A 12,448-nucleotide genomic window follows, 5' to 3' on the forward strand; every position below is an offset into this window, starting at 1 on the left:
GAGAACTTCTTCTTTTCTTTTCTTTTCCTTTCTTTTTTTTTTTTCCTCTCTGTCTTCTAGAATATATGGTAATTTGCTTTGATGTAGGTTTTTGTAGCTATGCAGGTTGTGTAGTAATTGTTTTTCTTTGTCCTGTTGGACTACTTGATAAGTCAAGCACTGTATGTATGAAAAGATAGGCTGGTTGAAGTCTGGTCTCATCTTCCAGTTATTTTGCATTATACCTTTGTGTCTTAATATTTGTGTCTTTAAATAAAACACACACACACTCACACATATAATATAATGGTCAGTTGGGGCACAGGAGGGTGCATCTTGCATATGTTTTTAGGAATGGATTTTTAAATTTTGCTAAGAAGCTTTCGTCAAATAGTTTAGAGTTTTTGAAGTTTTTTGACAAATGCCATTGGCAGCTTTAGTAACATTCCAGACTTTGTTGCTTTTAATAATAATTTTGACTTTTTTCATGTGATTTAATTCAGTAGATTTAGTACGCTAGTGTGTTGCAACCTCCGCTTTAGTGATTAATACAGAGATAGCTGGGGGAAAGAGAGAGTTGTGAAGTTGTCCAGCAACTTCTGCCAAGGGTTATTTCTTTTTCTAGTTATGGTCAAGGCAGAGACCCTGCCTCAAAACCACAGAGCCACGTGTGTTTCTTGTAAAGTAAAACAAATACAAGAGACGGTGACAGGCCCTCATTTTGATTAATTTCAATATGTTGCTCACTTAATTCCCATTTCAAATGACCTGTGGTAAATGAGTGTGAAGTCCAGAGCACACAATGGCAGAAGTTATACTTTTCCCCTGTTGATTGAGCACTTTAGCTATGCCTCTAACAACCTGTTTCCAGAACAGATTCCTCAACCTGTAAACATTTCAGACGGCAGGGAGAGAGAGGAAAAACCGAGAGAGAGGGTATAGTGGCAGAAAGATGAAGGGGGGAGGGGATTTAAGCATTTTAGGAGGAGGAGTGTCTTGTAATTATCCTATGACTTCAGCAGAAAGAAAGGAGGAATTTTTTAGAAGTATACACCATCTGAGCTCTTTTCATAGTTTGAAATTAGAGCGTTTGACTCACATGTTGGCATGGGTTTTGGGATACTGGTGGGGTGTTGTTTGTATTCTTCTCGGAGAGTGTGTGTGGTAGTGGTCTCTCCCTCCTACTTTTGAGGTGGGAGGGCTGAGCTGATGTCATTGAGTGCAGCAAACTGAGCCTGAAAGAGGCTCTTTGTTGGCAGCTGCAGCACGAGTAGTCCCTGTGCCTCGGATACTCACTCACACAGGGGGACGGAGAGAGGAATGGCACCGCACAGACGGCCCTAGTGTGTACTCAACTGATAAATCTACAAGGCGATAAACGTTTGGACAAAATCTGCGCTATTTTGTTGGGGTTTTTTTGGTGATTGTTTAACTGTGGAGGCAACCTAAAGCCAAAGAGGGGGGAAAAAAACATGGAGACGCTCATAAGGAAAAGTTGGTAGACTTTGCCGGACAGCGGACTCTTTCTGTTTCGGAAAGGAGTGAGAACAATAATAAAAGGATACATTTCAGTTGGAAGGACTCCAGGAAAAACAAACCAATATCTATTTCTTCTTTACTTGGTGTTCTTTCCACTTTTGTCAGCTTCTTTTGGATTTTTTTATTATTCTTTTGTTGGACACATGTAGACGAGAAACGTTCAAGGGACATCTGGTTTGAACAAGCAACAATATTTTCAGCGTGAAGGGAAAGAAAGCAAATGAAAATGTTGGAGATATGCCTAAAATTGGTGGGGTGTAAATCTAAGAAAGGCCTCACGTCGTCCTCCAGCTGTTATTTGCCAGGTAAAGAAATCTAGTTTTCTGTTTCTTTTGATTTTTACAGTTTGCCATAAGAGGAACAGTCACAGGAGAGATGTGAGAAATGGAGAAAAAGTAAAGGCTTATGAGCACAGAGGAAAGAAAGAAAAGGTTGAAGTATCCACCGTGTAAAATCTCAACAATCATTTCTGGGTTCTGGAAAGTGAAGAATGGGGAGGGGAAAGCGGAGATCAAGCTCAGGGGAGGGTTGGGGAGCCCAGACACACTGGCTAGCTGGAGAGGAAAAAAGTGGAAAATGAGACGGAGAAGAGAATACAAGGAAATCTGACTCCTGCCCATGTCCCACTTAACTCTTGTTTATGTGGAGAGGGGATCTAATCTCAGTCTGCGCTCCCTTTTTCTTCTCTGCTGTATTACACTACTTCAATCTTGTTTAGTGCTCCCATAATGAAGTTAGTAGATAATGAAAGAGGGAGAGGGGGTTGTGAACTTTTTTCCTAGCGTCACGCACAGTTGATTTCCGGATTATCTATGCAACACAAGGGGAATTCAACGAAGTCCAGGACATATTGGGTCTGTACATAGTAAAAGATTAGTACTGGGAGACTGAGTGAAGTCTTGTGTGTTCTGTAGATTGCACAACCAAATGATTTAATAGAGTTAATAGTACTTGTACGGCCCCATTGAAGTAAGTGACAGTGATAAAGAGCCTCTAACTCTTAGATCTTATTGTAGAAGGCACAACAAATCTCCTGATTATGCCTCAGGGAGGCTGTGTTTGTCTTTGATCCATGAACAAAGCAAGCTTTTTGACATTGTTGGAATAATTATATTCCATGGGCATAATAGCAGGAAGATTGTGGATATTTTCAGAGAGCTTGGGGTTTAAATGGTGTTTCTTTCATGCATAGTTGCCTACTTTTTCACCTGGTTCCTTGCTATCTCCCACGAACATCTTGCAAACATATCTACAGTCAGTAGAAGTACATCACCACTTCCTACTTCAGTCATAGCATCTTAAGCAAAAGGAATATATTAGGGTAGAAGTTTTCCCCTTTTCATTACTCATAAATATGTAATTTTGTACTAAGTGTGTTCCATCTGCAATAAATCAGCCTTTTTTTCTCTTTACCAGTTGATGGGAACTAATTGATGGGAACTAACAGCTGTACCAGCTGGTTAGTTGCATTTGTAAACTGGTTCATTAGAGAGAAGTAGAATCACCAGGATGACACAGCTCCTAGTTTTTTGCAGAAATTTTCTTTCTTGCATCAGTGTTTGACTTCCAGTGCATTCCTAATGCTGATAGAAGTGCAGTCATGGCTGTAAATTCTTTAGGAGTTCCTCACATATTTAATCATTTTGACTGTCATCTCACTAATGCAGCCAGGACATGCTGTAATTTCTCCCACTCCATGACTGGGGAGAGCTGCGGTCTGATACGAGGGCTGCTCCCATTCTTTGCTTCTTTCTTTCATTTACCTCCTTTTTTCTGTTTTCATATGACTTTTCATTTCCCCCCTCTTTCTCTCTCTCTGTTGACACATGTGTCAGCATGCTGTCATCATCTCACAAATAGCTGCAGTATTTCTGGCCTGTTAAGTGGGCATGTGTGGCACGGGCTGTTAAAATCGCTGCCCACACACTGTATGACCAGCCCAAACTGTATGCAGCCCCCCGCCCCATTTGAGCCGGTTTCCTATCTTGCTCGATCTCTGGTCTTATCTGTTTGAATTTGGGTTGTTTTTGTTGCTAAAATTAAGCTTGGTACTTATGAATGAATGGCTGGCTGTGCTTTTGAAGGTTTACACCTTGGACAAAAGGACAGGAGAAATATAGAAATGTAGGTATGAGCCAGATCTATCCTGTGTGTCATCAGCAGCTCAGCCATCAGGTCCTTTAGCTACAAAAAAAAAAAAAGCAGCACATTTAGTTATGATAGTCTCACTGTGAGTAGGCTGGTGAGCCTAGCTTGCCAGAAGAGTTGGTGTGAAAGGATTTCATTAGCCTCCAAATACATTGATGCCTGGAACTTGTCAACAATGTCATGTGACAAGTTGTGGGCCTGTTTACTTTGTATAGGGTTATATTAGTTTACTGCTGTATGTTAAATCTTTGAAATACTTTAGGTTGTGAGGAATTTGGAAGTCATATCATCTCCCACTGTGACTAGAAAGTCCATTACACAATGGCCCTTTAAGCTCATGTTGAAATGAACCCATTTGTTGCTGCTGTTATTGAATAACAGCCACTGCTTTTTCCACAAACTGTTATCTTTGCAATATGGTTATTCACCCATCCAAGTATTAATGCATTAAATCAAATTGTGTTATCAATCTTCAAAACGTTGGCGTGAGTTGCCAGTTTTGGAGATATCCACTTTAAAAATGTATTCAGTATAGGGAAACTAGGGTAATATCTTTTTATACTCATCACGAGGCAGTTACAAAAAATGGAGTAGAAACTGTTTTCTTTGTACAAAACAAGCAAAAACCTGTGATTGGAGGTTTGTACTAGTGACAGCGTGACTGGACGAACCATTAATGGCACACCCCTTGGGGTACATGCTTGTTTTGGTTGGTGAATTTAGAGTGGATAAGAACATGCTCTTCTTTAATTGCAAATAGGCATTGTAATGATAAATGCATATGCAAATGAATAATTAGCTATATTTTATTGACTTTTGCCTTTAGGTTACATTATTGGCTTGAGGTAGAGCTATCTTGTTCTATGAACGAGCCCAACTTCCTCCTCTGAAGCTGTAAGTTGTCCTTAGTCCATTGTTAGTCTTGGAATAGGTTATTTATTTCTGTTACAGGATTTTCATAGATGCACTAATGGAAAATTGTCTAGTTTCTTTTTCATTGGGTCAATTAATCACATGTGTTTAGCTGAGTCTTGATTTGTCTGTAGTTTTTCAGTTGGGTCAGAGGCACAACTGTTGAGCATAATTGCTAAATTACTAAATAAACACAGTTACAAGTCAGAATATTTTATCTGCTGTTACCAAATCAGATGTTTTCTTAATCATTCACCCTTTCAGTCAAACCATTTGGCTTTGTTTCTGAGAACGACTAGAACACACAAATGCTGCAGTTGCACAGCAACTAAGATATGTGTGGTGGTATGTGTTGTAATCCATGCAAGACTTTTACATAAAACAAAAGGAGCAGTGAGCACTAAGAGCACAGCAAGGAATGTGGTGATAACCAAAGGAAAGTGATGCAAGATGAATGTCAGCTGTTGTAAGGGAGAGAGAAAAGTGAGCACATGGGTAAGTTTTATAGCCTGTGATGCCCAGGTGACCCAGATCAGCTGACAGCGTTCCTGAGTCAAGAAGTTTCCTGCTGAGCTCGCAGATAAAATGGATGTAAAATGGCCTAAAGCCGTTAAATGATAAAATCTGCACTGCTGTGCTTTGCCGGTAAAACTTAATTTGTCACATGCTAGTAGCTAGCCATTTGTTTTTTGGGAATGCTTGGAAGAATGAAATGCAAGATGGGTCCAAAACATGTGTGACAACAGCTGAGAAAACCGCACAGTCGAGCTCATTTTATAGGCCAAACTGCGTTTAAATAGTTTCTCCTCTTTTTTTTTTCTTGCTCTTCACTGTAAACAAAATCCTTCTTTTTTTTTCTGTGTATTATTTTATTTTGTCACATTTTGAATGTTATCAATCAGGTTTACTTCTTATGCTTTGTTATAATTTAAGACATGTATAACAAAATTTTAAATTAAACTACTTTGAACTTATCTATTTTATATTTACAGACAAGATCAGTGGTGAAACATATTCTCATGGCCTAACTTGGGGGGAGGGTGATTGTCTAGGTATTTAGGAAAATTAAATCTAAACAGGGATAATCCAGGAAATGAAAAGTTGTAGAAGCTTGAGGTACAATTTAGATCACATGATTGGCCTCTTTACTCTTGATTTCATGGTGGGATCACAACTGCTGAAGCAAAACATGGGCTGAAAGTGATATAAAAAAGTATAAAATGACAGATGGAGAGGTTAGTGTTCTGAATCATCCAACTTGTGTGTGAAAATGCTTCACAGGGTCAGTGTTGTGGTGTCTCTTCCGGACTTCATAATTAATATTTTTGCTCATATTGAAGTTTCATACTTGTATTCTGACAGGCTTGTTGTTGTTGTTCTTCCAGAAGCTCTCCAGAAGCCAGAAATTGAGGGTCAGGGTCTGACAGAAGCAGCCCGCTGGAACTCCAAAGAGAACCTTTTGGCTGGACCCAGTGAGAATGACCCCAACCTGTTTGTTGCCCTCTATGATTTTGTGGCCAGTGGTGACAACACTTTAAGCATTACTAAAGGTAAGAGGGTGGGGGCAATAAATGAAGGATTTATAAAAATATTTATATATAAGTTTTTTTGTTTGTTTTTTGTTTTGTTTTGTTTTTTTTTGGGGGGGGGGGGGGGGGGGGGGGTTCCATTTAGCAAATAGTAATAATTACAAAGCAGTATTTGTGAAGGTAGAAAGAAAAGGATTTCATACAAAAGTATGCTAGTGGAAATGAACCAGGCAAGCTAAGCACCTTATTAAACTCCAGGTCACAAGGGCACTACAAGGAAGGAAATAATCCTGACCATTACCCAATTTTTGTAAGAGTAACTCTAGTTTAGAATGAGTCAGATCAGTTTCTGAAAAAGGCTTGGTTGAGTTTGTAATCTAAACCAACACACATCTATTAAATTTGAGTGGGATGTAACTTACAAAATGATCTCTACTGGAGATTGCTGAAGTCTTTATACGATTCTTACCATTGCTGGGAATCCACTTATTAGTGTCCCGTCTCCTTCCCGTTCTGCCTTCGCTCCCATCTGACTCTCACTTCCTGACAATGGCCTCACACGTGGGTCGTTTTCCACTGAAGCGATTGTAAAACAATGCTGCAGACACAGACAAACAGAGGAAGGAAGAATGGATCTTAAGCACAGGAATAAACAAGAAAATGTCCTCTACAGTGCTGCCTTCCAGCTTGTTATAATGGTGCAAAGATTAGGTCTGTTTACTTTGGCTGTTTATTGCCAAATAACAAAGATTACACAATTATTTAATTTAAAAGCAAAAATAGGCCACCATCATTATTTAATTGTGTATGTTTTTTTTATGTCTTTTATGTTGTGTATATGAATAGTTTATTCTCAAAATGTTTTCATATTATGGTGTCTTCAGGATAAGTTGCATTTTATTTGGATAGCACCTTTCAAGATAAACATCACAAAGTGCTTCACAACTAAATGCCAGGTCATGAGAACAAAAGTTAACCAAACCCAAGTCTTAAAAGATGAGTTTTTAGCTGGTTTTTGAATGAGATTAGCAAATCCACAGATCTCAGGGTCGCAGGGAGAGTCTGGGTGGCCACTTTTGCAAAAGCTCTGTCTATGAATGTAAAAGTCAAATAAAGCTCTAAAAGTCAAAATCAGAATCTTAAAATGGACTCTGAGGTTAATAGAGAGTCAGTGTGAGTGAATTGGCAACAGTGTGATCGGAGTACTTAGAAGACTCAACCAGAAGTCTTGTAGGGGTGTTCCAAACAACTTTGAGACATTCCGAGGAGTTTTTGCAACTACTGAATAATTAATTACAATATTCCAGACATGATATAATAATGTTGACTTTCTATGTTGACTAGGGGAGAAGCTGCGTGTGCTGGGTTACAATCATAACGGCGAGTGGTGTGAAGCACAGACCAAGAATGGCCAAGGTTGGGTGCCGTCCAACTACATCACCCCAGTCAACAGCCTGGAGAAGCACAGCTGGTACCATGGACCCGTGTCACGGAACGCGGCAGAGTATCTGCTCAGCTCGGGCATCAACGGGAGCTTTCTGGTCCGTGAAAGCGAAAGCAGCCCCGGTCAGAGGTCCATTTCTCTGCGGTATGAGGGGAGAGTGTACCATTACAGGATTAACACTGCGTCTGATGGCAAGGTGGGTATCAGCGGTGAGAAAGAGTCACACGATAAGAAAGTATTTATGTTTTTGTCTTTTTTTGTTTTTTTTAAATGGGTTCTTTACAAGCACTTTTCCAACTTACTCCACGTCTCTAAGTGGTTGTTTTCTCACATGCTTTCACAATAGTTGGTACTTGGATGGTTCATCTGTATCTGACTGGCCAGCACGTCTTGGTAATCAGGTAGTGCTAACAGTGTGTTCATGATAGTTTTTAAATGTGTGTTCTTGCAACACATTCAAAACTCTAGCTCAGTGTTTTTAAGTAATTTAATTAATTAACGACACACACACACACACACACACACACACACACACACACACACACACACACCAGCAAGCCACAATAGGCCAAGTGTATTTTTATAGTGTGCTGCGTTCTTGCCAAAAATATCTATAGGAAGTAATCGTTTAACTTACTTGCACATATTGTTCATATTGTTGTCTCCTTGAGTATCACAGCATTACCAACTCACATACACTCACTCTAATACGCACTAAATGCTGCCTTCCTGTCTTGCCTTACGGGCACTGTACAAGTCAAATTAAATCAAATATTTTTAATGGCATATTTAAAACCACACAAAATACAATTGTATAATTTAATACCATTTCCACCGTCATTCCGGCCAAAGAATGATGGAAAACCAGTGGGGACAAGAAGGCCTATTATTTATATTGGCTAGCAGTGGCAACAGTGCTGCAGGTATAATTGCACCAGCACAAAGAAAGGATTAAACAACCTCCTGCTTGCACAATCCACTGTCACACTAGTCTTACTCTTAAGTTTTAAATGTGGAGTGTCTCTAGAGGGGAAAAAAAGATGAAAGAGATTTGTTTTAATTCGTGCTTGATTTAATTTTATTCAAGACTAAAGACCTACAAGTTTTACATGTTTCTGTACTTCTAATTGTAACATTTTGCTTAAATCCTTTGGAGTTGAGGCTGGCCAACAACTTAAAAGAGGTTTATTTTAAGAACTTTAAAAATGCAGACTACCAGTATTTAATGTTCATGGCAGATCCACGTAGGTGGCTGAATTTCTTGAGTGGGATTCCCCCCTCCTCCCCTTAAAGGCTATATCGGTCGAGAAGCCACTTTTGGCCGTGTCACCCTGCTGTTTGTGATGGAGCGAGGTGAACTAGGTTTAGGAACGCCAGCTATGAGAAGAATGCCTCTAACTGCCACTGTGCTTCTCATAATGACCAGCAGACGCAAGGCCTGGCCAGACACTGACGCCCATGCAAAGACATGCATTAGCACAGATGCAGCCAAGTATGCACACACATACAAAGAAGCGAATGGACAAACACAGACGCTCTCTCTCACACACACACACATACATACACTTGGTTCCCCATCGCATATTGTTTTCCATCCTCCCACTGAGCTACAAGTCAAGCGTCTGGTATGATAGAGTTCGCCAATAATTTGAAATTACCTCAGCACTCCCTGGAGCTGCAGGTTTTGTTGCACATTGGCTCTGTTATTAACACTGCTCTAAATAGAGAAAAAAAAAGAAAAAAGATTTTCATGTTGGTAAGCTCTTTTTTTTCTTCCCCCTCCTAGATTTAGTAAATGGTCATGGTTTAAACCATTAAATCGTCTTGAGGTTTCTGCGGACTCTTCACCGCAGTCAAGGTTGTTCTCTTTCTTTCCTTTTTTCCTCCCTCCACAGGCCTTAGGCAAAGAGCGTATTCACAAGAATAAAAGAAGGCAGAAGTCACATTCTGGAACAAAAATCAGTTTTTGTTCCGAAAAGGCTAGAAAATCTGTCCACTTTGTTCTGTCCAGTATCCTTCCACCTGCCAAATACTGTACGAGCCTCTGATAGGCTAAGAAAATCTGATCTCTAATCTCTTGCATCCACTCAAATATAGAATCTCCCCCCCCCCCCCCCCCCTCTCTACAGCTTTACGTCTCATCTGACAGCCGTTTCAACACACTGGCCGAGCTGGTGCACCACCATTCCACCGTGGCCGACGGCCTCATCACGACACTGCACTACCCAGCGCCGAAGCGTAACAAGCCCACCATCTATGGAGTTTCTCCCAACTACGATAAGTGGGAGATGGAGCGCACTGACATTACCATGAAGCACAAACTAGGAGGGGGCCAGTATGGGGAAGTGTACGAAGGCGTTTGGAAGAAGTACAACCTCACCGTGGCAGTCAAGACGTTAAAGGTACGGAGACAGAGAAGATTAGCATCGACCTACTCATGTGGAAACATTTTGACAACTACTGGTGTTACATATTAACATTCCAAGCTATGGTTTTAATTTGGCTGAATAATGCTACCATCTGGTGTAGCACAGATGCAACTGCACCCAGCCATCCTTTGCTGTCCTCACTTTCTTTTTTCTTTCTTTCCATAAACTGTGTAGGAGGATACGATGGAGGTGGAGGAGTTTCTGAAGGAGGCTGCGGTTATGAAAGAGATCAAACACCCTAACCTGGTGCAGCTGTTAGGTATGTGACTAAAAACAACAATCATTGCTTTAATGTGGGGGTTTTACATAAACACTGTTTAAATGTAACACATGTACGCAAAATCTTCTGCTAGAAATGATGTATTTTGTTTTTAGTGGCTCCATAGTGTAGATGTGTACACGTGTTTGCCTAACAAGCCAGGAGGAGAAATGGTTCACTTTGGGGTTGCATCTGGAATAAAAACTGCACCCAAGAAAAGCTGTGAGATGATGATTTGTGTTGCGGGACTCGTGTTTTTGGCAGGCGTGTGCACACGGGAGCCCCCGTTCTACATCATCACAGAGTTCATGACCCACGGTAACCTGCTGGACTACCTGAGGGAGTGCAACAGAGAGGAGGTCAATGCTGTGGTGCTGCTACACATGGCCACACAGATCTCCTCTGCCATGGAATACCTGGAGAAAAAAAACTTTATACACAGGTGGGTTTGAAGGCCTAAAAAGCAAACTTGCTAACCTGTCCTGGGTTTATAAGACAGATGTTTTTTTATTGGTTTTTTTTTACCCATCTTCAGTTTTAAGCTGGAAGGGACAAAAAACACCTTTGACCTCATATCTCATTTTCTCTTATTTTTCTTTTTTTTCTCCCCTCTCCTTCCTGAGCAGTGCTCCTCTCACACTCTCATTGTATCACAGACAAGTCGATCTTGTAGCAAAGCTTGTTTGTTCTGGCACGTCCAGCCGTATCTTTTGGAAGCGATTATATGACTTATGACTTACATATTTGTGAAACTGGATTTTAATTTTTAAGCCTGACACGACTCAGCTTGCAATTGTAAATGTATTCTTTTTTTTTTCTTTTTTTTTTTACCCCACAACTCATCTGTAGAAATATGGCACCTGAGAGGATTCTCTAACAAAACACACCGCTGTTCTGTTGTTTCTTTTCTTTTGGGTTCATATCAGCTTAATAAATTCTCATTTCTCATTTTCAAAGTCAGCATTTCTATACAGCTTCCCATTCATCACTTCCTCTCATAACTGCTTTTTCTTCTGTAGGGACTTGGCAGCCCGTAACTGTCTCGTTGGGGAGAACCACCTGGTGAAGGTTGCAGATTTTGGCCTGAGCAGGCTGATGATTGGAGATACCTACACGGCTCATGCCGGGGCCAAGTTCCCGATCAAGTGGACAGCTCCAGAGAGTCTGGCTTACAACAAGTTCTCGATTAAGTCTGATGTCTGGGGTGAGCTCCTGTCTTTTACTCTGCTGTTAAACAATGTGAAACAAATTTAATTTCCCTCATTCTAATTTGCACATATTCCTCACATGATCTCAATTCGTAGTCTTTGACTTTGTTCTTTTTTGATTTATTGTCTTGTTCAACTTGTTCCTGCAGCATTTGGTGTGCTGCTGTGGGAGATTGCCACATATGGCATGTCTCCTTACCCTGGCATCGACCTGTCCCAGGTCTATGAACTGTTAGAAAAAGACTATCGTATGGATCGACCAGAGGGCTGCCCCGAGAAGGTCTATGAGCTCATGATGGCCTGTGAGTACCACAACCCATCTTGTAAAAACATGATTAAAGGCACGCTTCTGTTTTGGAATAACTTTTTGCTTTCCTTTTCTTTTTGTCAGGTTGGAAGTGGAACCCTTCAGAACGTCCAACTTTTGCTGAAACCCACCAAGCCTTTGAGACCATGTTCCAGGAATCCAGCATCTCTGATGGTCAGTGTCCATTTCTTTTCTGTCTAAAACCTCTTTAGTTTGGGGCAAACTGTTCTGATACTCCTCAGGCTTGAGTGTGTTACATAGATATCCTGATGTAAACACACTCAAGCCTGTTGTTTGTTGCTAATATGTCCAAACCTTCTTGTATTTGTGATTTTAGAGGTGGAAAAGGAGTTGGGAAAGAAAGGAAAGAAGACATTAGGCTCCATCCAGCAGGCTCCGGAGCTGCCCACCAAGACCAGACCTCGCAAGAGCAACATAGACAGCCGAGATACAGAGAGCCCAGGTGACATGAACTTAAAGAGTATGCCTGGTGCCTTTATTGCTAGTTGTTAAATATACCTTCACACTTTATTTACATTACCCTGAAATAAGTAGTGCAGTATTTGATGCTCACATTCATAATCTTAATAATCGGTAAGAATTAAAGACCACAAAACGTTCTGTGGGTAAAATGAAACAATGTCTCACCACCAATTTCCCTTTGAAGTAAAGACGGTCTGAGCTTTTGACAACC

At 40.6% G+C, this 12,448-nt stretch overlaps 1 protein-coding gene across 3 annotated transcripts in view; it reads left to right on the top strand.

Annotated features, from left to right (window-relative positions):
* abl1 (abl oncogene 1, non-receptor tyrosine kinase) overlaps nt 1-12,448 on the top strand; it is a 33,670-nt gene that overhangs the window by 17,653 nt on the left and 3,569 nt on the right. For 2 of the 3 annotated variants that reach the window (XM_085359785.1, XM_085359786.1), the window contains 9 exons: nt 5,964-6,128; nt 7,452-7,747; nt 9,681-9,953; nt 10,155-10,239; nt 10,504-10,681; nt 11,259-11,443; nt 11,597-11,749; nt 11,839-11,928; nt 12,092-12,217. In XM_085359785.1, coding sequence (XP_085215911.1) covers nt 5,964-6,128; nt 7,452-7,747; nt 9,681-9,953; nt 10,155-10,239; nt 10,504-10,681; nt 11,259-11,443; nt 11,597-11,749; nt 11,839-11,928; nt 12,092-12,217 — 1,551 coding nt within the window. Of the gene's footprint in view, nt 1-1,027; nt 1,824-5,963; nt 6,129-7,451; nt 7,748-9,680; nt 9,954-10,154; nt 10,240-10,503; nt 10,682-11,258; nt 11,444-11,596; nt 11,750-11,838; nt 11,929-12,091; nt 12,218-12,448 lie in introns of those variants that run through there. The other variant, XM_085359787.1, reaches the window with a different exon arrangement.

The sequence above is a fragment of the Diplotaxodon limnothrissa genome, linkage group LG7 (assembly GCF_057381915.1).
Source record: "Diplotaxodon limnothrissa isolate DT_005_m linkage group LG7, D_limnothrissa_male_GT1.1, whole genome shotgun sequence".
NCBI classification, from domain to species: Eukaryota; Metazoa; Chordata; class Actinopteri; order Cichliformes; family Cichlidae; genus Diplotaxodon; species Diplotaxodon limnothrissa.